At 54.8% G+C, this 27,218-nt stretch overlaps 1 protein-coding gene and 1 long non-coding RNA gene across 10 annotated transcripts; one reads left to right on the top strand and one right to left on the bottom strand.

Moving 5' to 3' along the window:
* Positions 1-583: 583 nt before the first annotated feature.
* On the bottom strand, positions 584-16,707 carry TTYH1 (tweety family member 1). Of its 6 annotated transcripts, none has more exons than XR_012075395.1 (14): positions 16,492-16,707; positions 13,271-13,449; positions 11,243-11,354; positions 10,188-10,408; positions 7,292-7,387; positions 5,917-5,989; positions 5,506-5,581; positions 4,932-4,955; positions 4,667-4,759; positions 4,387-4,479; positions 1,433-1,575; positions 1,259-1,304; positions 1,059-1,139; positions 584-938 (listed from the first exon to the last, which is right to left on the bottom strand). XR_012075395.1 is itself a non-coding variant. In XM_006219521.2 (14 exons), exons 1-13 carry the CDS (start codon positions 16,615-16,617, stop codon positions 1,101-1,103), a joined length of 1,353 nt encoding a protein of 450 aa, XP_006219583.2. In that variant the 5' UTR covers positions 16,618-16,707; the 3' UTR covers positions 584-938; positions 1,059-1,100. The 6 variants fall into 6 exon arrangements, 5 of the variants coding, with proteins under 5 accessions (XP_006219583.2, XP_072822656.1, XP_072822657.1 ...); XM_006219521.2 differs by having other exon boundaries at positions 4,932-4,987; XM_072966555.1 differs by lacking the exon at positions 1,259-1,304 and having other exon boundaries at positions 4,932-4,987.
* Positions 11,426-21,323, top strand: LOC140698031 (uncharacterized). Of its 4 annotated transcripts, none has more exons than XR_012075399.1 (4): positions 11,426-11,517; positions 18,128-18,200; positions 20,730-20,868; positions 20,961-21,323. It is a non-coding gene; the product is annotated as an uncharacterized lncRNA (long non-coding RNA). The 4 variants fall into 4 exon arrangements; XR_012075397.1 differs by having other exon boundaries at positions 18,069-18,200; XR_012075398.1 differs by lacking the exon at positions 11,426-11,517 and adding an exon at positions 12,199-12,278.
* The last annotated feature ends 5,895 nt before the right edge of the window (positions 21,324-27,218 follow it).

Here is a 27,218-nt window from a genome sequence, read left to right as displayed (position 1 = left end):
TTCCACAATTTGCCAAATAAGGTATCTTTCCTTTGTCTTTAGGCTATCTTGCTTAAAATCCTTTCCTTCAAACATGTATGGTATACAACATACAAAAGTCTCTTTTCTCTTGAAATACCTGTCCCCTTACTTGTCTACGTTTAGATTTTTTACCCATATCAGACGTAGACTGTCTTCTTCCAGATGGAAAGCTAATCATGTCAGCATTGCTTTGGAACTGGTCCTTTTCACCCTGACTTTAAGTCTGTCTTCTGTCACACACACACACACACACACACACACACACACACACACACACACTCACACACACACACAGATCTATTTCTAGGCTCTCTCTTCTGCTCCAGGGATAGCTGTCTCTTCCTGCGTCAGGACACGTGTGCTGCTTTTAGACTGGGGAGAGGGGGTGGTGAAGGGGATTTTTTCTTTTTTTAAGAGCAATCCTTCTTAACTGCTGCAGAGCCCAGACAAGAGCAGAAATACCTGGCAGCCAGGAGGCCAGGGCGGGAGCAGAGGTGAAGGGGTCTCCGCCTCCCAACCACGAGGCCAGACGTGGGAAGGGAAAAAAGAAGGACCCAGCTGCTTGTAAAATAAAGTCTTCCCTTTTATTTCAAATCAACCCATTCCCAAGTAGGTGCCGCACATAGAGATCAGGGCCCTAACCCACTGGGGTGCAGCGGACGGGGCAGTCACATCCCTTCAGGGGACGTGGCTGGTGGCCAGGGGTGAGGGGGTGCAGGGGCTGGCTGTGTGCCCCCTCCCCGGCCAGCCTCGGGCCCTGGCCTGCCCCCTCAGCATACTTCCAGGGCCAAGGAGATGCAGAGGGGGCAGGGCGGGGAGACAGTCCTGTTTAAGGTGTCCATGGCCAGGGTGCTGTTAGTGGTGGGAGCCCAGTCAGGCTGGGTCAGTGGGGTCTTCTCCAGCAGCGGAGGAAGGAACTGCGGAGAGAGGCAGAGGCAGGACCAGATGGAGGCAGGAGGGCCGCCAGGGAGCCCAGTGGAAGGGAGAGGAGAGCAGAGGCGAGCTCTGGGAGCTGGGATGCCACTCCGAATGCTCACCTGAGACGGGGAACAGGCTCCAGCCTGGCCTGGAAGAGGGGCTCAGATAGATGACTGCCACTGCACGAAGCGCTTGGATTCCTGCAGGGAGATTTGGGGCGGGAGGAGGGCATGAGGCGGAAATCTTGCTTTGCAGTGCAGACCCCCAGCCCCAGAGGTCCAGCCCCAGCCCTTCCTCCCGCAGACCCAGAGTCCAGTACCTGAGGGTTGAAAGGGTCGTCATCATCTGTGTCATCGTAGTCGTCACTGGGGTGTGACAGGGGGAGTGGCAGAGAGGCAGGATGGGGTAGCCATCAGGAGGCTGCCCCCCAACAGTGGCTGGAGGGTTGTCCCCTCCCACCCCTGCCCCAGGACCCCGCCCCGCCCCTCCTGACCTGGGTGGGAAGAGGGCCCAGGCTCGGGGCAGGCTGCAGAGGGCGGCGGCCAGGGCCCCCGCGGACAAGAGGGAGAAGAGCAGCAGGAAGAGCAGGCCCTCCAGGGCGTCCTCGCACAGGCCCCGCAGGGCCGCGCCGTAATCCTGGGGGGGCGGGGGGGGCGGGGAGGGCGTCAGCGGGCGATACACATCTGGCTGTGCAACGCTGAACAAGACACTCCGCCTCTCTGTGCCTCAGTTTCCTCCCCTGTCATCTGTGCTCAGCACAGGGCCTGGCCCACAGGAAGCTCAGCGCACAGCAGGGGCTGTGGTCGCTGTCCTCAGCACACCCTACAGCAGGAACCCACACCCAGCCATCACAGCAGCTCAGCCTGGATCCAGTGCCGGGCTTCCCAGTCTGAACATGACTGATGCTGGGACGAGATCACGTGTGGGTGGGGGCACCCTGTGCACTGCAGGGAATTGAACAGCATCCCTGGTCTCCACCCAGTAGATGCTAGTAGCACCCCCTCCCCCACCTGTGACACCCAAACGTGTCTCCACACATTGCCAAAGACCCCCTGGGGCAAAATCACTGGCTTAGAGCAACACAGAGAACAGGGCTTAGAAGCACAATGAGCTTGGAACTGCACCCTGCATGGAAAGCACACTCAGTAGACGCCAGCTGGCATTACTGTCATCCCTGCAAATCAGCAGAACCACCGTTTCCTGGACGCTCAGCTCTGATTCATTCAGCATGGACTGGCCAGGGGCCTGCTCTCAGCCAGGCACTGTTCCAAAGACCAGGGAAACTTCAGTAACTGAGCCCCGGAAGGTCATTTCAGACAAGAATGAGCTGCTGAGAGAGGAGGTTCAGAAAGCAGTCCTGGGGCCCCCACAGCAGCGATGGCGCCAACAGGATGGAGCGGGGAACACCAAGACGTTAATCCGCCCAGGGCTCACTGCAGGGTTTTAAGCAGAGGAGGAAGTTGATCAGATTGTGTGGAAAAGGCTCAGCGGGCTACTGGCTGCTGTGGGGAGGATGGAAGGCAGGGGACAGGGGAAAAGCTCTGTCCCCGCAGGGCCGCAGGCAAGAACCAGGGCCGCGGCGGTAACAGTATGAGCTGTGCTGGGGGTCCAGATGGGCCTCGGGAGAAGGGCCGTCAGAATTTGTTGGAGGAGTGGTTGTGGAGGACAAGGACAGGAGGCAAAAAGGATATTCCTAGGTTTCTGGGGAGAGGGGAGGAGTGCCACTGACCCCCCTGGGGAGGGGTCTGTCAGAGCAACAGGGAGGTCTGCTTTGACCAGATCAGGCACATATACAATGTCTATCCTCCGAACAGCCCAGCAAGGTGGGTATCAATTCTCACACTGCTGCCTTTTCCAGTGGCTGAAAGTTAAAGCCCAGAGAGGGCAAGGCTCTTGCCCAGAGTCACACAGCCTGGAAGGGGCAGAGCTGGGATTGGAGCGAGGTCTGTCAGGCTACAAAGCCCACCTTCCTTCCACTTCATCCCTGACATCCTTCATCCTGATTTTAATCTACAGGGACCCGGAGGAGGAGGCCCAGACAGGGGAAACTGAGGCCCGAGGTTAAATGGTGCATCAGGGAGAGTAGAGACCTGACCGACACTCTGCCTTCCTTCCTTTCTTTCACAATGACTCTTGGGAACTGTAATCCAGCCCCATGTCTGCCTGGACCATAGAGAAATCGTGGGCCTCAGTCTGCCCTTGAATAAAAGAAGAGGATCCCCTTCAAGGGTGCCCTAGCTCTTCTCAGGCGGTCTCTGATTCTGAGTGTTGGTTCAGTGTCTGCGCCCCCCACCCCAGCCCCCTTGTCAGAGTGCCAGTTTCAGAAGCTCTGGGGGCAGTGGGAGCCAAGGAAGGGTTGTGGACCAGCTCAGATCCTTGCTATGGGACAGATCGGTCCCTCTGGGTAGGACTGCCAGATCACACACACAATGCCCAATTAGATTTGAATATCAGATGCCCAACTGAAAAAATTGTTAGGACAAGTTTCGCCCCCTTAGGGCATGGGACATACTTATAGTAAAGAGGTATTTGTTGTTTGCAGAACCTGGCAGCCCTAGTCTAGAGGCTGTGGGGGGACAGACCAGAGAGGAAGGAGGCATATCTCCTCCCCCAGGGGAGAGAGGGAGCCTGAGCCTTGAGGGAGGAGATGCAGGGTGAGAAAGACATTCAGGAAGCAGAAGGGACAGGGCTGGGTGACTGCCTGGCTGTGGGGGCTTGGGGTTCAAGGATGCTGTGTGAGGTGCAGCCTCCACGCTGTGCACAATCTTGGGTGACCTCACCTTCCAAGTCTGATCTCTGGGGCAATACGAGGGGTTCCTCTTCGATAGCGCTACTAATGAGGGCTCAGGGAGCCGCCACCGGCGAAAGCCCGCAGAGAGCCCACAGAGAGCCCGCAGAGGCCTTGTGTACACGAGGGGTTACAAGGGGGGACTAGTTTTCTTTTCGACCCTCATGACCGCCCAGGAAAGCAGGTATCATCTTCCTCATTTCATAGGCGAGGAAGACCAAGATGCAGGGCATTCACCAAGCCAAGACTGGACCTAACCTGTGGGACACCAGACACCCTCTTGGGTGCCCCGCCTACCCCTGCCTTGGCGCGATCACAGCAGACACGACACATGAGCTTTACAGGTATTCACCCCTGGAATCCTGGTTCTGTGAGTGAGGAAACTGAGGCACAGAGGAGTTAGTGACTTGCCTGAGGTCTGGCCCCCAGGCAGTCTTGCTCCAGAATTCAGTAAGCTGCGACCAAAGGAGGAGGGAGGGAGGGAGGGAGGAGAGGGAAAGAAGGAATATGGATGCTAGATGGGTAGACAGTGACAGAGAACAGATGATAAATGACAGAGATTTCTCGGGGGCAATGGGAGCAAGACTAGAGGGGTCTGAGAAGAAGTTCTAGGCAGAAGCTCTCCTGGGAGAAGAATTTGGGGAAGAGGATGCGGTCACCTTGTGCAGGCCGCGACAGTGCAGCAGTGCCACCAACTGGTGGAAGTTTCCTTCTGTCACATTCATTGTCTCCTCCAAGGACAGCAGAGGCTTCTGCGGTGGGAGGGGCTTGTTATCCCAGTACCCTTCAAGCCCCGCCCCTCCCACAGCTTGCTCACCATGGCCCCGCCCACAACCAGGCCCTCCTAAAGCCCCGCCCACAAGGGCCCGCCCACATCCACCGACCCGCCCCTTTCCGCGGGCCCCGCCCACAGGTCCTGTCCGCGTCCCGCCCACCGACCTGCGCGGAGGGGAACTGGGGGACAGCTTCTCGCTCCAAGCCCTGCAGCTGGGAATGGATGTTGGCCAGAGCTCGCTGGGACAGAGTCAGTCTCTGCAGGAAGACAGAGGAGGGAGGTGGACCTAGTGGTTGATGTCCCCACCCCACTCTCCTCCCTGGGGACACAGGACTGGGGCCCCTGGCACTTTCATCCTCCCCCAGGACGCCTAGATCTAGGCCCCAGCCCCGCCCTCCTCCAACCGGTTCCCTTGCCCGCAGCCCTAACCTGTTGAAAGGGGTTGGAGACGGCCTGGTTGCAGAGGAAATAATAGTTCAGGATGTCTGAAGCGGCAGGGGAAGAGGGGAAGAGGGGGAGGCTATGAGCCTGAGCCCTGGGGCCTCCCTGGGGAAAGATCGGAGTGTGCAGGACCCTGTCTTTCCACACTCAGGGCCAGGGGCCCCCTCAGCTCAGGACCCTCTTGTGGTCCCAGTAGCCACACATTCTGAGTCTGGCAACCCTCCCAGCCCTAATCCCTTCTGCTCCAGCGACAGCCAAAACATGCTGATCCACACACTCTCAGGAAAGCTCTGCCTCTGCCATCCCCCCCCCCGGCCATGACTAAACTGTGCTCCCCCCAACTTTTCCCAAGTGGCCTCCTGTCCCTCAGGTCCATCTCCCACCCCCCAACCCTCTTCTGACTCCAGCATCTTTATCCCTCCCTCTTTTCCAGCCCACTAGGGGATGTGTTGAGAGCTTCTGCAGAACTGGACAGGGCATGCCACCCCACCCCACCCCACCCCAGGCAGGACTGGGCAGACAGGCCTGAGGCTCCAGGGCCTGCACTGGGCGATGCGATCACCTGAGCCCAGCCCGGTCTCCTCCTGGGTCAGGTTCAGGATGTAGGTGTCAGGACTGGAGCAGAAGTCGCTGAGGCCCTGAAAGGGGCAACAGGAAAGGGGGCTCAGGACAGAAACTGCCCCAATTCCACACTCCTACAGGATTCAGTGCCCCCCCAGCCCCTCCTCCCTCAGACCCAGGGGTCCAGGCCCCCAGCCCCTCCTCCCTCAGGCCCAGGGGTCCAAGTCTCCAGTTTCCAGCCTCTCAGAACCTAGGAAACTGACCCCAAACCTCAGAACCTGTGATCCTGGCCCCCAGGTCTTTCCTCTCAGGACCCAAGGCGTTTAATCCCATCCTACCTTAGGACCCAGGAGCTAGGGGCCTTCAGCCCCCTTGAGTCTTGGAGCTCTGGGGCCCGGCCCCCAATACTCACCACGGCTGTGGCTGCCTCCAGGCCTAGGGAGCCCCAGCTCAGGACAAGAACCAGGAGACTCATCACTGTCATCCTACAGACAGGGAGGAGGGATTGGAACGGGGGTCTGGGGTTCTTAATAGCCTATCTCGCCTCTTCCCTTCCTCCATCCCAAATCCTATCACTGCCCCACCCTCCCCCCAACCAACCTGTGGAGCCAAGAGGATAACAATTAGGGGCAGGGAGGTCGTGGGGGCCGAGTTGTGGACCTGTGGTTGTTGACGTCAAACTGAACATCTGGCCCCGCTGGTGGGTAGGGGGTGGGGGGAGGCCGTGAGGGTGAGAAGGGCCCTGGGCTGGCAGGATCTAGCCCAGGTCGGCGCCCTACCCCTGCTCCAGGCTCTGGGTCGGGGGGCAGCTGCCCACCTCTGAGCTCCGTTTCCCTCTGCTTTGAATTCTTCAGGGCTTGCTTGCTCCCAGGTTCACCCATGGCTTGGTCAGCCTCCTGCTCAGCCCAGACTCCTCCTCTCAGGAGCAGAGACAGCTCCAGGGCTGAAATCACCCCCAGTTTTTCTCTGGGGATGGGATTTGCGAGGGGAGTGGGCTCAGCATTGGAGGGCCCATGGAAGGCTGGACCTGACCTGCCAGCACACGTCACCTTCTCTAAGCCTCAGGGGGACCTGGATGGGAAGGCACGAGGCCCTCCCACCCCAGGAAAGGCGTGGGGGTGGCGGTGGGCACCAGCGTGGCCCCAGGGCCAGGGAGAAGGCAAGGACTCTTCCAAGTGGGATAGGCTGGCCTGAGTGGAATCCCAGCTCCAGCACTTCCTGGCTGTGCAGCCCTGGGCAAGTGGCCCAACCTCTCTGAGCACCAGTCTCCCTTTCTGTTAAACCAGGAGAAGGGAATGGCCTCCTCCTAGCATTGGTGTGAGGGTTCCAGAAAAGCATCGGGCATATCAAGTGAGCCTGTAAAGTAAACGTGTGGTCCTTGATTCTGCCATGCCACTTAAGGGCTGCGGGAACTCCGCCCCGGGCGCCTTCTGCCCCAGGGCTCTTATCTGCCAGAGAGGTGTCTGACAGGCATCTCCAGAGGGTGGTCTGGCCACTGAACGGGTAAGTGAGCACCGCCATCCTCAGCACCAGCATTACTGCTATTGCTTTTCTAGGATTTTGGTGTGCTTCCTGCTGTGAGGATGGCCTGTTTCCTGCCCCCACACGTCCTGGGCTGCTCTGGGTCTGATTTCTTTCTACGTGCTCGGGGGCCCTGCCCAGGCGGTTTGCAGGGCAAGGGATAAAACCAGCGTGAGCCTGGGAAGAGCACGGTGAGACTTCGTACCGCGACGTGTGCCTACGAGGATCGTGGGTGTGCCACCTCCAGGAAGTCCACCCAGACTTACACGATCACCAGCCACTTGCTCTGTTTTGCCAGGCCCAGGAGTGTAAAGAGGCAGACCAGGAGCTCCAGGAGCAGCAGGAGGACATAGGCTAGCCACCTGGGGAGGGGGTGACAGAGATGAGGTCGAAACAGCAAATCCAGCCTTTGGGAGCCCAGAATCCCCGATCAGGACTCGGCAGAGGGCGAGGCACCGCCGCACTCTCTGTCTGGCCATGTGACCTCCTTGATGCCCAGTCTCCAAAGCACGGCCAAGCTCATCTGTGAGATCGGTGCACTGGGAGGTGGGCCACTATGCCCATTTGGAGCACAGGTCCAGGTGCAGAGCATCTGTGACCACACCCTACTGGACCACGCGGGAGCCCTGTGACTGGCAAATGATTTGGCCTCTCAGAGCCCCAGTCCCCCAGCCCCACCCTGGAGAGTGGAGGGACTTACTCCCGGGCAGGCACCCAGCATCACAGTGCACAACGGAAGGGCTCTGTGTGCGCAGGCAGACCGCCTGGGTGGCAATGCCAGCCCCTCCGCTTCCTGCCTGCGGTAACTTTGCCTCCTGTGCCTCGGCTTCCACACCAGTAACTCGGGGAGAACAACAGTTCCTCCTTCCAATGGCTGTCGTGAGGTCGATGGGCAAGCACCGAGGGGAGGGCCAAGCCTGTGGATGCACTTAAGTATCAGCTTGAGCACGAATCAGGGACCTTTATATCTTACTTAAGAATTCAGCCTTAGTTATCGGTCTGTTCACTCTGACTGGAGAGGAGGACGCACATGAGGCCACCGCACAGCGCCTGGCACATAGTAACTCCTCAGTAAACAGCACCATTCTCAGTGGCCCCCACTTGTCAGAGTGTTAAAGGAACTGCCACCCTCCTCTGCAGCAGCCTCTGCTTGGACCTCCATGGGCTTCACTGTCCCTCCTTTCCCGGACTCCTGGAGGGTCCGGCTCTCCTGGGAAGGGGAAGCTGGGCGCAGTGGCTCCAGCTGACCTCCAGACCTTCACTCGCACTTCCATCAGGAGCAGGTGGCACTTCTGTCCTAAGCCTCCATGACCTCCTCCATCAAAGCTCTCCCCCTGAGGACCCCAATCTCCTTCCAGGAAACTGGTCACATTCCTTGAAGGACTCCCGAGTGCCAGGCACTGTCTTATGGGTGCATCCAGAAGATAATTCCTGGTGATTGTGGGCCTTCCTCCAGCCCACCTGGAAGGGAGCTGAGGCCCAGTGCTTGAATCCCTGGGTTTGGCACAACCCAGAACTTGGATTCACTGGGACCCAAACTTGTCTGATGGCCCATGGGAGTGTCCTTGCTGTGGACTGCTTCAGCCCTGGTCTGTCTCACCCTGGAGCACAGAATCCGGGACCCAGTCTTCCGCATCTCTGCCCCCAGGCCTGGTCAGCACCCTCAGGTGTCAGATGAACAAAGGAAATGCTTCCTAGTGGATGATGCAATGAGGACTCCATCATGTTGGCTGCTGGGATGGATGGCTGTCCCTGACGTCTGCATAACTTATCCCCTCCCCTCCTTCAAATGTCACCTTCTCTATGTAGCCTTCCAGGATTACCTCCCACACCAAAAACTACCAGCCTCTGTCCCCAGATTATATCGCCGCGCCCCCACCCTGTTCCCCTCTCCTGCCTAATTTTCTCCAGAACTCTTGCCACTCACCTCCTTACAATGTTTAACACATGCCTTTGTTTCTTAATGCCCCCCTCCCGCTGCAAGACAGGCAGGAATCACTGTCTGTTTTGTTCATTGCTCCATCTTATGAAACCTAATATTTTTTTTTTTTTTAGCAGAGGCTCTTTAATGGGCTCTGGTGGCCCAGCCCTATACCCACAACTTCACTCCAGGGTCGGGGGGAGGGGTGTGGGGAAACACAGGAAAACAAAACCAGACTTGCGGGGTCAGGAGTGGCTTTTCAATTGGTGGGCGGGGGTGGGAGGAATGGTCCTAGGGTCTTCGGAGGGCAGTGGGGACCTCAGCACTGGGGGCACAGCAGTTGGGGGATGCACCCTGGGGTCTGAGGGGTGAACCTCGGATGGACCCCAGGAACTGGTGGACGGGCCCCGGGGGTCGGGGTGAACCACAACAGGTGGTGGTGAGTGGACCCTGGGGGCCTGGGGGTGATCCCCAGCAGATGGTGGAGGACAGACTCCCAGGGCTGGAGGGTGGACTCCGGACCTGGGGGATGCACCCCAGATCTAAAACCTACATTTTATAGACACCTGTAGAATGTGTGCCAGTCGCCGCTGTAAGTACTTAACAGATACTGACTTATCAGGGCCTCCGAGATTCAGTGAGGGCACCATTACTCATTATTCCCATGGGGCACGGATGGGGACACGGAGGCCCAGAGCTGGCATGTAACCGGTGTCAGGTCACGTGGTGAGGGAGCAGCGACTGGCTCGGGCGCTTGCGCTCCTGACAACGTGGGCGTGCCTCTCTCTGGCTGGAAGGCGCACTGAATGAATACCTGTCAGATGGACCGCTGAGCGCGTGAACCAGTCAGGCTGGGAGCGAGCAGATGAAGGGCAAGAGTGAGCCGATGAATGGCTGAGTCAAGGGATGAATGAACGAGTAAATGAGTGAAGAAACCAAGGGAGGGAGGAAGTGGGTGCACGCGCGGGGGGCACGGCCCCCGAGGCCTGCCCTCCTGCAGCAGGGCTGCTCCTCCTCTCATCGTCAACCCTTAGAACAGAGAATCCTTTGCTGTGGGCTGTCCTGTGCCCTGCAGGATGCTCAGCTGGCATCTCTCGTCTCCACCCACCAGGTGCCAGTGGCACCACCCTCCCCCTCCGTTGTGACACCCAATGTCCCAGACATCACCCGATGTCCCCTGGGGGAACTATCACCCAGGCAGGGGATCCCTGCTGCCCCGGGCAGGAAGAGTGGTCACCCACCTGTACTCCTCCACAAAGGACACCTCTTCGGCCACTTGCAAGGGGCTCAGGGGCACTCCCCGCCAGAAGGCCAGCCCCTGGAGCTGCTGGGCCACGGCTTCTGCCTGTCGCCGAGCCCCGCGGGTGGCAGCCACCAGCTCTGTGCGCTGTGTGAGCACCTCCTCCAGGGTGGTCAGCTCTGTCCTCACAGCCTCGCCCAGCCTCTCCACTGTCTCCAGCACCTGGGCACAGGGGTGGGTCTGGAGTCAGGGGAGGGTGTTCTCTGGGGGACCAGGGGTTGGGGGACAGGGTTGTGAAGCAGGAGTGAGCAGAGGCAGGTATCTGAGGTCCGGGTGCTAGGGCATCTGAGGACTGAGGAAGAGGAGTGGGCTCTGCGGTCCAGCTCATGCAGTCCTCTGGCTTCTAACAGGAGCGTGGGGAGGTCAGTGGCTTGAGCCCTGCGGATAGATTTTAGCCCCAGGACTGAGATTAAGTCTGGGATTCTAGGTCTGACGTTGACATCTGCCTTTCGGAGACTGGGGTCTCACGTCTGGATTCCATGGTCCAGGGGCTGCAACTGGATGTGAGGTCTGAGGTCAGGCTGGGTCTCAGCCCAGGGTCTGGAATCCCGGGGCTAGGGGTCAGAGTGAGGCCTCTCATCTGAGTTCTGACTCTCAGTCCTGAGGTCTCTGGCCTTGTACTTGGGCCAAGGATCAGATCTCTGGGTCTGACCCGAGGGCAGGGGCTGAGGTCCCCGGTGTTTGGTCACCGAGTGGTTTGGGCTGTGAGCTGTGGTCCAGGGCTGGGGCTGCAAGTGTGTTTGGGGTCTAGGTTTGAGTCCCGAGGTCTAGATCTGGGTAGAGGTTTTGAGGGTGTCGTGTGTGAGGCCCTGATTTGCAGTTAGTGTTGCGGGTTGAGTGTACAGTCTGAGGTCTGCAAGTTTAAACCTGACATTCTGAGTCTAGAGTCTTGGCTCTGAGTTTAGATCACATTTCCCTGAGAGGAGGCCATTTGCCCAGGTGTGGGGAACCTGTCTGGGTGTGGATCTGGGGTCTGGCCAGTGCCTGGCCCCTCACCAGGTGGTCAATGGCGGTGAGTGTGTGGTTGGCATGCTGCAGTGCAGAGCTGAGCTGGGACACCCCATCACTGGTCTCGCTGTTGCCATAGAAACCGATGCCAATGCCAGCGCTGAGAGGAGGAGGGAAGGGAAATCACAAGCGGTCCTGGGACCCGAGGGGCCGCCACCCCCCCCCCCCACCTCCTCACATACCCAGTGCAAGTCTCCCATCCCATTGGCCCAGCCCATCGTGGGAAAGGAACGTCTACAGCCTGGCCCCCACCGGTTGCCAAGGTAACTGGGAAGGTCTCACTCCCCCGGCCCTGGACGTCATTGTGATGCTAATAGTGGGTGGAGTGGCGGAGGGGAGGGGGCCCCCAGATTTAACTCGCACCTCCCCAAAGCCGAATCCGGCCCCAGGAGAAGTCCTCTCCCCTAGTGACTGCTGGCCCCAGGCCCATCCCCTGCATCCTCTCCCCAAGCATCCAGGGTCCTCAGTACCTGTGCTCTCAGGAGCCAGCCATCCCCTCCCCCGCCCCCTGCAGGTTCCTAGGAGCGCAGGCTCCCAGCCACCGTCTCCTGGGGGGCCCCGAACCTGGAGCTCCCAGCCTTCCCCCACCCCCGGGACGCAAGCGTCTGGACAGCTGGGAGGGAAACAAGGGAGTGCGGGCCGACTGGCCAGAAGCCGGGCACCCCCGCCCCTCCCCCTCGGTTGCCAGCACAGAGCTCCATTGTGGGTTCTGAATACAGTCCCCCCACCACCCCACGACTTCGCTTCGCAACACGCTGTGTCCCTCCGCGGAGGGGGCCAAGGCTGGCCGGGGCGGAGGGCTCCCGGACGCCCTCACGGTTCCCAGCCCCGGGGCTGCGCAGGCCCCCACCCCCAGCCCTGGGATCCGACGCCGGCCGCAGCGTCCCGGCCCATTGTTCACTGTGCTACAAAGCCGCCCTTGTCCCCTGGCCGCGGGGGCCGGCCGTGGCTCTCCCCCGCGGGGCCTTTGTCCGCCTCCCCCGTCCGCCCCGACTCAGGAGAGCCTGAAGAGGAGGCGTCTCGGGTACAGGACTTCCCCCCACCACGCCCCGCTCCTTCCCACCCCTACCCCCAAACACACACGCTGCTGCCCCCTACGAAGTGGCCGGGGTGGGGGCATCAGCTTCCCAGACAACCCCCAGGTCAGGTCGGTCCGGGGCGGGTCCTCAGCACCGCGACCTGCCCCACGAGGTGGGTGCTACCCCAGCCAGGCTGGGGGCTGCGCTCAGAGCTGGCTCTCGGTAAATGGCGAGTCCTCACGTGCCCTGTTGCTCTCTCCCCTGAGGGTGTCCCAGAAGAAGGCCCTGGGCTCCCAGGGGTTTGTGGGTCTGACTCTCCACTCTGCCGCTGGGGCCACGTGGCCTGGAAAAGTTGCCCCTCCCTCTCCCTGAGCCTTCCTCTTTCAAGACTGGGTGTGACAGCTCTGAATCCAGCACGGTGACTGCGGGAAGGACTTAGACCGGCTCAGGTCTGCTCCTGGCTGGTCCCCTGTCTCCCTGACTGGGACACCAGCTCCAGGAGGGCAGGGACCAGGTCTGGCTTGGTTGGTAGCTCCTGGCACATAGTAGGTACTCAGAAAATAGTTGTTCAATGAATGAATGGATGAGTAACTGAATGACATCCCTAGTTGACATTTATGGAATACAGCTGTGAACCAGGCACTGTACATTTCATTTAATCTCACCACGACTAGGAGGTGAGTGTGACTATGTTGCCCATTTTAGAGCCCTGGAAACTGAGGCCTGGAGGAACGCTATCACTCCCCTACGTTGCACTGTGATTCCACGGCAGAGCCACCAAACCCAGCTCTTAACCTCCTACCCCACCCTGCCAGGCCGGCTGCCCTTGGGAAATTGCTTCTCTTGGAATGCAGTTTCTCCATCCATCAAATGGGAGCAATTCTCCCTGCCACAGGGCTGAAGTGGGGTTCTGGGACATCTGGGACACCACCAGGGAGACAGACAGAGAGCTTGGGGGGCCCTGCCTCACTTCCCGCCCATCCTGGGGCCCCGTTACCAGCTGACGAGAAGGGCAGCAATGCAGCTCCAGGTGACACAGCCGCCCCCAGGGGGCAGGCTCTTGGCCCCGGGGGGCTCTGGGTGCCGGCAGCAGCAGAAGCGGATGAGGTAGACAGCAATGAAGATGAGGCTGAGGCCCAAGCCCAGGCCTGCCAAGGCCACCACCAGCAACAGGGCCTGGAGACAGGGTGATGTCAGGCCTCAGAGGGGCTCCCTGCATCCTCCCTACATGGCTGGAGGTTCTGGGTCCAGGATCTCAGTGGAGGCGGAAGGCATCCCTGGCAGTGGGGGTGGGGGGTGGGGAGCCCAATCCGTGGCCTTCAGGTTTGTGTGGAAAGATGGCGTCCCCTCCCAGGCTGCAGCTGGGGCTTTGCAATTTGGGGCTGGAGGGAGCTTCCGACTGGGAGGCCGAAGTCTTGCATTCCACCTCTGCACTGCCTTCCAAAAGCTATGTGACCTTTGACAGGGGTCCTCCCCTCTCTGAGCCCGGTTTCCTCCTCTCCAAAACCAGGTAGTTGGAATGAAGTACCTTCCAGGCCATGCTGAGACCTGGGCCCCAGAACTGCGTGGGGCTGGGGGGCTGCAGCGGGGGGCACCTGTTCCTGGAGGTGTGTGTGAGGTTGGGGGGGGCAGGCTTTGTCCTCCCCCCTCCTTGCTGATCCTCCCTACTCACTGCTTGCTCACCCTCCCCTGATGCTGAGCTCTGCACACCCACCGCAGCATGAGTCTGTCACCCAGGGATTCAGGGGGAGGGGGCATCACAGCCTCCATGACAGTGTGTGTGTGCACATGTAACTCAGCGATGGGGACTGGGAGGCTGAGAGAGTGAAGACAGAGCAGGGGGAGGGAAGGAGGGGAAAGCGGGGAGGGGGAGAGAGGGGGGCAGGAATGCAGGAGGGAGAACTCACAGAGAGATAGGAAAGCAGATTCAGAGAAAGGAGAGAGACACGGACAGAGATGGAGACAGAACCAAAGGCTGGGGGGACACAGGCAGGGAGGGGAAGCCTGTGTGTAGCTGGGAAAGCCTTGCAGAAAACAGGGCTCTCCACGCAGTGGGATTTTACAGTGGGCACCATGTGGTCCTGTTCTCTGCACAGATGCCCAGAGTGGGCCGGGGGTTTACCTTCAGCCACACAGCACGTTAGGGGCAACAGTGAGAACGGAATCAGACCTCTGGCTGGACTCACTAATGCTGTTTCCCCTAACCACAGTGTCTGCTTTGTCCTCACATGGGGGTGTGCGTGACGCGTGTGTAGGTGAGTGTCTGTGGGTATAAGAGCGCCTGTACCTGCAGGTGTGAGAGTGATCTGCGTGCATTTGTGTGGTTCTGGGCATGATTCCTTGAGTCTGTGTGTGGTCTCTAGGGGTGTATGTGTGTGTGTGTGTGTTTATGTGTTTGAAAGAGATAGTGTGTGAATGTGAGTGTGTGAATGTGAACATACACATGTGTCAATGTATGTGTGTGAATGGGAGTGCAAGAACATGTGTATGTGACGGTGAGGGTGCATGTACATGTGCATGTGAGTGTATGTGTGAATGTGAGTGTGTATGTATGAGATAGTGTGTGAATGTGTGGATGTGAACATATGCATGTGTGCATGTGAGTGATATATGTGTGCATGGATGTGTGTCAGTGTAAGAGTGCAAGCACATGTGTATATGTGACAGTGTGGGTGTCTGTGTGTGAGTGTATACATGTGAGTGACTGTGTATGTGTATGGGTGAGTGTGAGTATGTGGGTATATATGTGTGCGCATGTGAGTGTGTATACGTAAGTATGTGTGAAAATGTGTATCGGTTGTGTGTAAGTGTATCACCCCCAGCGTGGTGGCACCCAGTCCAGGATTCTTTTCCCAGCTGTCGCCCTAGAGGTGGGCTCCCTAGGGGACAATGTTCTTTCCTGGGGTGTGTGCCCTGTGCCCGTATGTCCTAGCGCTGTCGCCCAGACTGTCAACAGGACAGAGTGAGCCTCCCTGAGTGCCTCCGGTGGTGGCTGGTGCCGGGACCTCGCATGTGGCTGTGTGGGCATCCGCGTGGGAAGGTCTCATTGGCCGTGAGCAGGTGTCCGTGGACCAGTGCTGGAGGCTGGGATTGTGTAACTGGGAGGCTGTGGGCGAGGGGACGGTAGTCCCCGTTTGGTGGGGAGAGGGCGGCGTGGAGTAGGCAGGGAGGAGCTGCTTATGGCTGGCACAGCCCAGCCGTGACCCAAATAGCTCAGAACACAGCAAACATTCCCCCCTCTGCTTTCCTGGGACCCCCCCTCATTCTAAGCTTGCCAGTCCCCGGCCCCCTGTCCCGGGAGATCCCCAGGACAGATTCGAGGGGGTTTAGAACTTAACAGGCAGGGCCCAGGACCCCTCCTGGGGCTTTGCCATCCTCCCCCCACCCCCCACCCCATCCCCAGCTCAGCCAAGCCTTGCTCATTAATCTCAAAGTCAAGGACTTGAATTAAACTGGGTCAGGGGACAGTCCTTTCGCCCCTTTTGGAGCTGACCCAGGCTGGGCCCCCTTCCCCAGGGACCCTGGTTTCCCTAAGGGTCCCACCCATCCCCACCCTCTGGCCCCAATTCTGTCATCCTCCAGTCCCCAAACTGAACCTTAACCCCATCCCCCACACCCTCCCAGCGCCCATACCACCTCTTCCGTCCTGGGACAGGCTGGAAGTGTCCTCTTCCAACATCTCCACCTGGTTTTCCCAGCCCCAAGACCCCCCAGCCCCTTCCCTGTTCCAGGTCTCGACCCCGTCCCAGAACCGGGCATCCCCCAGCCCTTTCCCTCTCCACCATCTCAGCTCCTCGCTCTCCTGGGTCCCGCCTTAACTGGGACGTATTTAAAGAGGCTGTCCTGATCCTAGGAGGGAAGGGGTCATCTTTTAGGACGCGGAGGATGGACCTATCCCCCTGATGACCCTGGAGGCTAGCTTCCCAGGCAGCTCCTAGGGACCTGGGAATCCGAGGGCCCCCAGCCCCTCCCTCCGCTGGGACTCAGGGGTCCAGGCCCCAGCCCCCCTTATTTAAGGAGCCGGGGGTCTGGCTTTCCAGCGCCTGTCCCGGGGGAACCTCCCGGTAGGGGAGCGCCAGCTCCTGCTCCCTCAGCTACCCCGAAGTCCGGCCCGGCGCCCACCCCCAGAGAACACAGGGATCTGCCACCTAGCCCTCTTCCCCCGCGGGACCCAGAAGCTCTGGTCCCCCGCGCCCCGGACCCCGTGCCCGCTCGCACCTGCTGGTATTCCTGCTCTTGGGGCGCGAAGCCGCTGGGCACCGGGCGGAGCTGGAAGTCGGCGCGGGGCAGCTGGTGGAGCAGATGCACCCAAGCTGAGGGGCGGTAGCCCGGGGGCGCCCCCATGGCCCCCGGGGGAGGCGCAGCAGGGCCGACGCCGGGGCTGCGGGAGCCTCGGTAGCGGAGCGGGGCGCGGGCGGAGCGGGGTCTGGCGGGGCTCAGGGGAGCGAGCAGGGGGGAAGGAGGGGTGGGGGGCGGAGATTGGGGGAGGAGTGGGGAGGCGCGGGCCGGGCGGGGACGGTGCTGCCCCTGGCGGTCGCGGGAGGGACTGCGACACGGGCAGTCGGTCCCCGCGCACCGCCCCTCCGGCGGCGGCGCCCACCTGCCGCCTGCCCGCGCAGGTACCGCGCTGCTCCCTCGGAGGCCGCGACAGAGCCCGGCTGAGCAGCGACCGCCAGTGCAAGGCCGCTCAAACTGTTACATAATTCTACAGCACAGCGATGCCTTTATCTTTAGGAAGAACCTTCAAGCCTGTGCAAAGGTCACTAGCATTTGCACAACATTTAAAAAATAATAGTCAGTTACAAATAATAGTCAGTTGCATCAATGAAAACCCTTCACTTCTGTGTGTAAGCCTCATCTCACCTGTAAAGGATGCCTCCGTTTGAGTAAAAGCCTTCTCCCACTTAAAAGTATCTGTATGAGGACACAGCTTCTGTACACAAGCCTTCCTGTGTGTATAGACCACTGCAGAACATATACCTGCGTATCTGTGCACGGACCCCGCCCGCCTCGCTCATCTATTTAGGGACCTCTCCCATCTTTACAAGGAGGCCTCGCATGTGTTAAAGAAGCTCTCTAAACTTCAATGTGTTACTTCAGTATATACTAGGATCCCCTGCCTCCTTGTCATTCACTTTACAGTTTATGAGGTATTTTTCCAGCCGCTGTCCTCTGCTGAGTCTCACAGGATGCCACACCGATATAGGGGGAAGTAGCGGGGACCTGGCACTTCGACGTCACCACCTAGCCAGTCCCTGCTGAAGTTAAAGCCAAGGTTCCTAGGAATCTGCTCCAAGGGTTCCCCCATCCCTGTGGAGCAGGGCTAGACCTTGCCACTGGGAGTCTCCACACATGGCCTACCCTGGGCGGGGGATGAAATAGGCAGGAGGAAGAGAGGGGAGATAGTGCTCCACCGTCCCATTCCAGTATTTTCCTCCAGATTGGCAAGAAAGGGCTGGGGGCTAGTTGCCCATCTCCTTACTAGGGAGAAAAATAATGACAGTGGTGGCCCTAGGGATCATGACGATGATTATGGTGAGGCTGATGGTGATTATGTTGACGGTGATGATGATGGTGATGGTGAGGATGGTGATTTTGTTGATGATGTTGATGGTGATGATGGCCATGTTGGTCATGATGGTGATGACAACGAAGGTGAGGATGGTGAGGAGGAAGATGGCAATGATGAGGATGCTGATGGTAGTGGTGTTGATGACAAGGCAGGGGAGAGTGAGCTCAGCTGCCCCTGTGACTCACACACATGCGCACACACACAGCCATCATCCCTGCCCTAGGTTTCCTCTAGCCCACATCCCATTCTGGCTGAGTCACGTCCTCCACCATCCCCAAACAGACGGACTACATGGGACCTGGAGATGAGGAACATTTCAAGATGAGCAGCCATGAGCCTTGCTAAGTGACGTCAGGTAAGCAATTTCCCATCTTGGAATCTCTGCTTCCCTATCTGTAAAATGAGGGGAGAGAAGATGGATTAAGCTGTCCTAAAAGCCCTGGGGTGGATAATCCCTTACATCACGTGCACAGCCAGTGTTTGTGAACTAGCAGGACTTGCTAAGGGGGAGAATTCCAAATGCCACGTGGATGGGAGCTGCTCTGAGGTGCTCACCATGACCCTACTACTCAAGAATACTCAGTGGCTCCCTATTGCCTGTGGGATCAAGTCAGACCCTCTCAGTCTTGTCCTTATGCCTGCGGCCACCTGGCCTTGTGTCAGCTGTCCCCATTAGATAATATTTGAGGGCGGTGGGTTTGCAGCTTGTAGGACCACAAACCACAGCGAGACGTACATTGTACATCGTGATCCGGCACAAACACACCCGAAGTAAAAGGTTTCATGAAATGAACCTGACCTTCACTGAGTGCAATGCTCTCATACATTTTTCCATTCTGTGTTTGTTCTATTTAATAAATACAAATCTGGTCACAACCTCCTAAGGTTTTCATGACTGGCTCATGGGTCTGGACCTGCAATCTGAAAAACACTGATCTCAAATTCGAGAAAACAATTGGAGTTAGTAGCAGCTACTCCTGTCCAACACCAAGTAGGAGTGGATTATGTGCACTGCTTCCAGGGGTTGCTCAATGTCCTGCTCCAGCACCGTGCCCACACGCACACATGCACGCACGCACACACACACACGCAGGCATGCACACACCCTTTCATTCTGCTCAGAAAAAGGCTTGAATCCACCAACTGTCCCCCTTTCTCTGCTTCACCCTGGCTCTCTCTCTCACCTACGGTTGGGTCCCAGAGGTCTGCATGCTGGCCTCTTTAGAGAATTGCTTTAGCCAAGCCTACAGTGCACAGGACATCCATCCTAGTGCACGGGAGATCTGAGATACTGTCTGATAGAGACTTGTTCTCTTTGACCTTCTCCTGTCATTGTCCCCTGGGTCTGCTTCTCCTGGGGAAGACAAATGGTTATTCCAGGGTGGTACCCAAGCATTTCTAGGGTTCTCAGCTCAGTATCACCCCAATGCCATCCCAAGCTTTATAGGCATTAATTCAGGGTTTGGGTGCATCAGAACTGCACCCCCACCCTGCCATGGGGGAGCGCTGAGAGCACAGGTTGTTGCTATTTTGTTTCAGCCAATTCTTGCCATATGGGAAGAGGGACACTGCATTGCCAGATGTTCCAAATTTTCAAGAGACGACAGAAATGTGGATATTTTTAAAAGCAAAATCCCTCAGCTTTTAAATGTTAATACGAATTAAAATACAAAAAAAAATCGTGTGGGCCAAATAAAACCTGTCTGTGGGTTGGAGCTGGCTGGTTTTAAGCTCTGGTCTAGCCAGACGCTGAGTAGCACCACCATGGAAGGGGCATGCGGGGGAAAATGGGCTGACAGAGAGGCTGAGAAGGAGCAGCCCAGAGAGGCAGGAAGAAAGCAAGCCAGAGAGGGGCAGAAGTGCCGCCTCCTCCAGGAAGGCCTCCTGACTAGTCCCTCAATAAAAGACAAGGGCAGGTCCTGGCTAAAGAGCTCAGCATGTACGCCCCATGACTTAAACTCTGGGAGACTCACCCGTTGTATAAGGTGATTGTAAGGATATGTGATTAAGAGTCCATTTAGACAATATTCAAGGACAGGCAAAACTAATCTATGGTGAACAGAAATCAGAAGAGTGGTTACATCTGCAGGGGGTGGGGGGTGGGGTAAGGACAGGGCTGACCGGGAAGGTGGCCAAGGGGGCGCTCTGGAGTGATGGCACTGTTCTGTACCTTGATAAGTGTTTGGGTTGCACAGGGGTCTGCATTTGTGGTACATTTAAGATCTGTGCATTTCACTGCGAATTTTGCCTTGAAAAAAAAAAGAACTCTAGTTAATAATATGCATGCTAAATTATGGGGAGGAAGTATAGCGGTGTCTGCAGTTTCCTTTGAAATGGATCAAAAAAGAAATAAGGTGAGATGACAGAGGGGCAGGCATGTAATAAAGCAAAATATTAATGGTAGCATCTAGGTGGTGGGTATCTGGGCATTCACTATAAAATTCTCTGTTTTCCCCATCTTTACTGAGATAGAACTGATATATAACACTGGGTGTACAGTGTAATTATATATACGTGATACGCAATATACATCATATACATCCCTGTTCATGCACCTGTTTGCCACCTGGGCATCTTCTTTGGAAACATGCCTATTCAGGTCCTTTGCCCATTTTATAATTAGATTTTTTTCCCACTGTAACATTCTCTCAACTTCTTTGTTTGAAAATTTTCCTAATAAAATGTTGAAGAAAAAAAGGGCAGGTCTGTAGTTAGAGCAACACAATGAAGTAGTATTGGATTATAATCCAAATAGGAAATAAATGGCCGTGAGTCCAAAATGATATAAATAATTGATTGAATAATGTAATAGATGGGGAGAGAAGAGATAAATTTCCCATGCAGAAGAATTCCAAATAACTTATGTAGACACTTTACCCTCAAGGGTGAAGCATAATTCCCTACTCCTTAAGTGTGGGCTGAGCACTGATGTCCTTCTGAAGGGAATGGCATGAAAATGAGGGAGAAGGAGTAACTTTGTAGTCAAGAAACCAGACAAGCCCTGCCTCAGCCAGGAGTTCAAGGTCAGCATAAAAATCATATTGATAGTATGTACCCTTGATGTGTTGAGAGGAAAATGGTATTTTACTGCTGTGGTTTTCTTCCCTAAACCCAGGACTCCAACCAAATGATGAGAAAAACAGCCGTCAAACCCCAGTGGAGGCACATTCTACAAACCACCTGGCTGGTCCTCTTCAACACTGTCAAGTTCATCCAAAACAAGGAGAGCCTAAGAAAGCTTCAGAGCCATGATAACTTAAATGTCATGTGGTTCCTCGGATGGGATCCTGGGACCACAGAAGGACACAAGGTAACAACCAAGGAGCTCCAAATAAAATGGACGTAACAGCGCATTTACCTCGATTCAGCAGCTGTGACAAGGGCAGCAGATGTCAGCAGCAGGGGAAGTGGATCAAGGGTGTGTACAGGAACTCTGTGCTATCTTGCAACTTTTCTGTAAATGTGAAACTATTCTAAAATAAAAATTTTACTTAAAAAAAGCAATCCAAAAAAATTTTTTAAAATGATAGAGTAAAAAAAAAAAGTCTAGGCTCACTGGAGCCAACAGGAAACAGCTTCATTCTTTCTCGCCCTGCCTGCTCACTCCATCTGTCTGAGTCCCCTTCCCTCCTCCGTGGCTCTATCAGGAGCAGATCTTCTAGATTTTCTTGCCATGTGGGGGTTTTCCCAACTGTCCTATTTCAGGGGGTCAGTACTGCAGCCTAATTTGATATCCAAACGTCCATCGGCCATTCACAGTTCAGTCAGTCCCTGTCTCCTGCAGGGGGTTTGCGCTAAGACCCCACAGACCAAGGGAGGGGAAGGGGGCACACGGTTGGTCTGCCCACTCACCTCCCCACTTTGCCCAGTCTCTGAGACAGACTCCTTTTACCCATGTGGCTTCTTCCTGGCCATCACCTTCCCGTACTCTGCCAGCTGTGCTCAGCTCGTGGGAGTCCTTGGGAAGCCCCCTTCCTCCTTCCCTCAGTTCACCAAGAATGCCTGTTTCCCTTTGCCAGCATCAGATTACTGCTGGTGGCAATGCTGTTCAGCCAAGGACCACCAGGAACACACCTGCAGTTGACTGAGCTGGGTTTACTGCTCAAGACAACGAGAGAGAATGCACTCCAAGGCGGGAGAGGTAACACACACCCGGCAGCAGGGCTCTGGGGGCTGCACGTGTACCCCCAAGTTCACGTGCTGAAGTCCTCACCGCCAGCACCCCAGATGTGACTGCATTTGGACATGGGATCTTTAACAAGGTAGCTAAGTTACCATGAGGTCACTAGGGGAGCCCTAATCAAACGTGGCAGCTGCCCTTATACAAAGCCATCAGGACACAGACCTGACGGGGAGTGGCCACACCAGGACACAGTGAGAACGTGGCCGTCCCACGCGAAAGGGAGAGGCGCAGGAAGAGACCAACCCTGTGGACACCTCGGTCTCGGACTTCCGCCCTCTGGGACTGTAAGAAAACACATTTCTGTTGTTGAGGCCACTCAGTCTGCGGTGCTTTGTCATGGCAGCCCAAGCTGACTGGTACAGAGAGAGTTGGAAATTAGTTACTGTTGGCTTTGGGTTTATTGGATCATTCTGAGCAGGATCGAAGGAAGAGAGAGCTTGCTCTGGACTTGGGTGTCATCAGGAAGCAGGGGCAATTCTATGATTGGGTGTCTCAAGAAATCTAATCTACCAATAGCTCATATATCTCAGTATCAAAAAAAAAACCAATTAAAAATGGGCAGAAGACCTAAAGAGACATTTCTCCAAAGAAGACATCCAGACGGCCAACAGGCACATTAGAAGATGCTCAACACTGATAATTATTAGATTCATGCAAAACAAACCCACCATGAGATATCACCTCATACTGGCCAGAATGGTTACCATCAAAAAGTCTATAGATAATAAATGCTGGAGAGAGTGTGGGGAAAAGGAAACCCTCCTACACTGTAGGTAGGGATGTAAATTGGTGCAGTTGCTGTGGAGAACAGTATGGAGGTTCTTTAAAAACTAAAAATAGAGTCACCATATGATCCAGCAATTCCACTTCTGGGTATATATCTGGAAAAGATGAAAACTCTAATTCAAAAAGATACATGCACCCCAGTATTCATAGCAGCATTATTTACAATAGTCAGGACATGGAAACTACCCAAGTGTCCATCAACAGACAATTGGTTTAAGAAGATGTTCTGTATATATATGATGGAATATTACTTAGCTATGAAAAAGAATGATATAGTGCCATCTGCAGCAAGTGGATGGGCCTAGAGATTATCATACTAAGTGAAGTAAGTCAGATGAGAAAGAGAAATATCACATATCACTTACAAGTAGAATCTAAAAAATAATACAAATGAATCTATATCCAAAACAGAAACAGACTCACAGACATAGAAAACAAACTTATGGTACCAAAGGGGAAAGGGAGGAGGGTAGAGGGATAAATTAGATGTATGAGATTAACAGATGCACACTACCATATATAAATAGATAAACAACAAGGACTTACTGCAGAGCACAGGGAACTACATTCAATATCTTGTAATAACTTATAATGGAAGAGAATCTGAAAAACATACATAACTGGATCACTTTGCTCTGCACCTGAAAGTAACACAATATTGTAAATTGGGGGTGGGGGTGTGTGTATAGCTCAGTGGTAGAGCACGTGCCTAGCATGCATGAGGTCCTGGATTCAATCCCTAGTACTTCCACTAAAAAAATTTAAAAATTAAAAATCTCAATACTGTAAATCAACCATACTTCAATTTAAAAAAATTGACATACAAAAAAAAGGGAGGGAGGAAGGAAGGCAGGAAGGAAGAAACCCTATCTACAGGAGGGCAGATAAAAGTGAGGCTAAAGCAGTACCAGGTAAAGGAAGAACAGCCATCACTTAGCAAGAGAGAGGGGCTGTTTTGCAGGTCGCACAGTGGTACTGACTGAGGTAGATTATGTGAGATGGTCTGCGTCCCACAGGGGGCCATCCTGGCATGGCCGAGAGCATCACATCCGCCCCGCATGTCCTTTCCCACCCGGTGCCTGCATTTATCTCCCACACTCCCTGTGGTGCGGTGGGCATGACTGCCTCTGGCTGCTCCAGCATCTGCAGAGATGACGGGCATCCCTTCCAGGCATGACTCATCTCCCGCCATCCACAGCAGGGTCCTCGTGGTCCTGGGACAGCACAGCCCGACACGAGGCGGAAGTAACCTGGATGGTTAAGTCAGAGTTTACCCACGAGGGCCAGCTGCAGTCATCCCCTCTGCACGGCACCTGTCACTCACACTGGCTATCTCCTTGTCCTGCCGTGACCCTCCTGGCTCCTGTTCTTCTCCACAGTACCCCCCGGGGCTCCCTCCCCCCAGGCAGTCCTCTGGGGCGTTCTCACTGCCAGGCAGCTTCCGTAGCATCAAACCTGCTTCTGCTGGGTGTGTGCTGGCTGTGCCCATGGGAGCCGCTCCTGCCAGCTGCCCAGCTTTACGTCCCCCCACCCCAACTCCATACCCCCAAATTCAGGGGGTCACATCCTCTTCAGTCTCGCTCCAGCTCAGTCCTATGGAGGCACTGAGATGTCTTAAAATATAGACTTTATTATTATTCAGGCATGGTGAGGCCAAAGGATCAGGAGGCAACTGTCACTGGAAAGAAAGTTTTTATACTCACAGGTTCTAAGGAGGAGGGTACGGGGCACCCCTCTCTTCCTGGCTTGCAGTGGACTCTCCTCACTGTGTCCTCACAGAGTGCAAACGAGACAGAGAGGTAGAGACAGACAGAGACACAGGGTGGGGGACACTCTGGTGTCTCCTCCATTTCCTATAAGGGCACTAACCCCTTCCTGGGGACTCCATCCTCATGACCTAATCACCCAAAGGCTCCACCTCCTAATGCCATCATGTTGGAGGCTAGGGCTTCAGTACATGAATTTGGGGGGCGGGGCACAAGCTTTTAGTCCGTAACACCCTACAAGAAAGGAATGCACACTCTATTCTGCCAAGTGCATCTCTGAGACCCCACCTTCTTATGAGTCTTTCCTCTCAAGATGGGTGATGGGGTCAGTGAGCCACTTTGGGCCACTGCAAGTCTGAAGCTTCTCTTTATTACAGGTGGACATCCACCCATGGGCTTCCTTGTTGGGACCTCAACCCAACTGCAGGGATATGGGAAAATCCCCTCCTTTGAAAACACAGCTCTATTGAGGCATAACTGATACAAAGAGCCAAACATATTTAAGGCGTACTATCTGATGACGTTGGACAAACGCAAGCACGCCGATACCACCACCACAATCGAGTTAACAGATGTTTCCAGCACCCCCTAGAGATTTCTTGTTCCCTCTGTTAACATCCTTTCATGCTCTCCTTTGAGTTTTTTTTTCTTTTTCTTTTTCTTTAATGGAGATACTGGAGATTGAACCCCGGACCTCATGCATGTGAAGCACATGCTCTACCACTGAGCTCTATCCACTCCCTGGAGAAGGTCTTTGCACCGTCACAAAAAACAACTCTCCAGCTCGCTAACTTTACAAATAGGTTGCTTTTTTGCTTTTTTTTAAAAAAATCAATTAAAAGATTTTAAAATTGTGGTAAAAGATACAACATATAATTTACCATCGTAGGCATTTTGCTAAGTGTACACTTCAGTAGCGTTAAGTTCATTCACACTGTTGCAAAACTGTCACCACCATCCAGCTCCGGAGCTCGTTCATCTTCCCAAACTGAAACTCTATAGTCATTAAATGATCACTCAGTAACTCCACATTTCCCCCAGCCCAGCTAACCCAGTCCCCGGGAAGCACCACTCTACTTTCTGTCTCAGGGAGCGTGGGTACTCTACACACTGAATACAAGCAATACCTTACACATTTGTCTTTTTGCGTCTGGCTTGTTTCACTAAGCGTAACGACCTCAAGGTCCATCTGTGTTGCAGCATGGGTCAGATTTTCCTTCCTTTTAAAAGGCTGAATAGTATTCCACTGTACATATGCCCCACCTTCGGCTTCTCTAGTCATCTTATGACGGACTTTCATGTGACTATACCTCTTGGCTACTGTGAATAATGCTGCTACAAACATGGGTAGACAAATTCCTTTCGAGACTGCTTCCAATTCTTTTGGGTTGTTAAAAGAAACAAAATTCAACTGAGGAAATTTTAAAGCTCTTATTGGCTTTATTCAACAATTCATGACTCAGGGAGCACCCAATGTAGCAGGGAGAAAGGAGCTTTGAGAAGCGGTACAAAATGAAAGATGTTTTCAGGCAGAGGAGAGCAGGAATGAAGACGTTATACTGGGCACAAAAGCTGGCTGGTTCTCTCCAGGTCACTTTGAGAGGATGGCAGGGTCTGTCAGGCAGATTACCCATCTACTGGTGAAGGCTCCACTTCTGGGAGAGCACAATTACGCCTCAGTTTGGTGACATGGGGCTCCGCCTGCCTTCACATTGACCCTGTTGCGCTGTCTGTAACGGGCTGTGCGCCCAGGAGTGCAGCTGCCGGTGCTTGTATGCTCTTTGCATTTTCTACTTTTTAACTTTGCACTCTTTATTTTGAAGTAACTTTGGATTCACAGAACAGTTGTAAAGATGGTACACAGAGTTCTCACATACCCTTTGCTCAGTGTTCCCTGATGTTAACATCTTACATAACCAGGGTGCATTGGTTACAACTAAGAGACTTACAGCCATTATGGAAAACAGTATGGAGATTCCTGAAAAAACTAAAAATAGACTTACCCTATGACCCAGCAATCCCACTCCTGGGCATATATATCCAGAGGGAACTCTAATTCAAAAAGACACCTGCATCCCAATGTTCACAGCAGCACTATTTACAATAGCCAAGACATGGAAACAACCTAAATGTCCATCGACACATGACTGGATAAAGAGGTTGTGGTATATTTATAAAGTGGAATACTACTCAGCCATAAAAAATAAATAAAATCATGCCATTTGCAGCAACATGGATGGACCTGGAGATCATCATTCTAAGTGAAGTAAGCCAGAAAGAGACAGAAAAATACCATATGATATCACTCATATGTGAAATCTGAAAAAAAAAAGGACACTAATGAACTCATCTACAAAACAGAAACAGACTCGCAGACGTAGTAAGCAGTCTTACAGTTACTGGTGAAAGGGGGTGGGAAGGGACAAGTTTGGGAGTCTGCGATTTGCAAATGTTAGCCACTATGTATAAAAATAGATTTAAAAAAACAAATTTCTTCTGTAGAGCACAGGAAACTATCTTCAATGTCTTGTAATAACCTTTAATGAAAAAGAATATAAAACAAATTTATGTATGTATCTGCATGACTGGGACACTGTGCTGTACACCAGAAATGGACATGTGGTAACTGACTGTACTT

This window comes from Vicugna pacos, chromosome 9, assembly GCF_048564905.1.
Source record: "Vicugna pacos chromosome 9, VicPac4, whole genome shotgun sequence".
Classification (NCBI taxonomy): domain Eukaryota; kingdom Metazoa; phylum Chordata; class Mammalia; order Artiodactyla; family Camelidae; genus Vicugna; species Vicugna pacos.
Note: the sequence above shows the minus strand (reverse complement) of the source record. Positions and strands in the feature narration are given on the sequence as shown.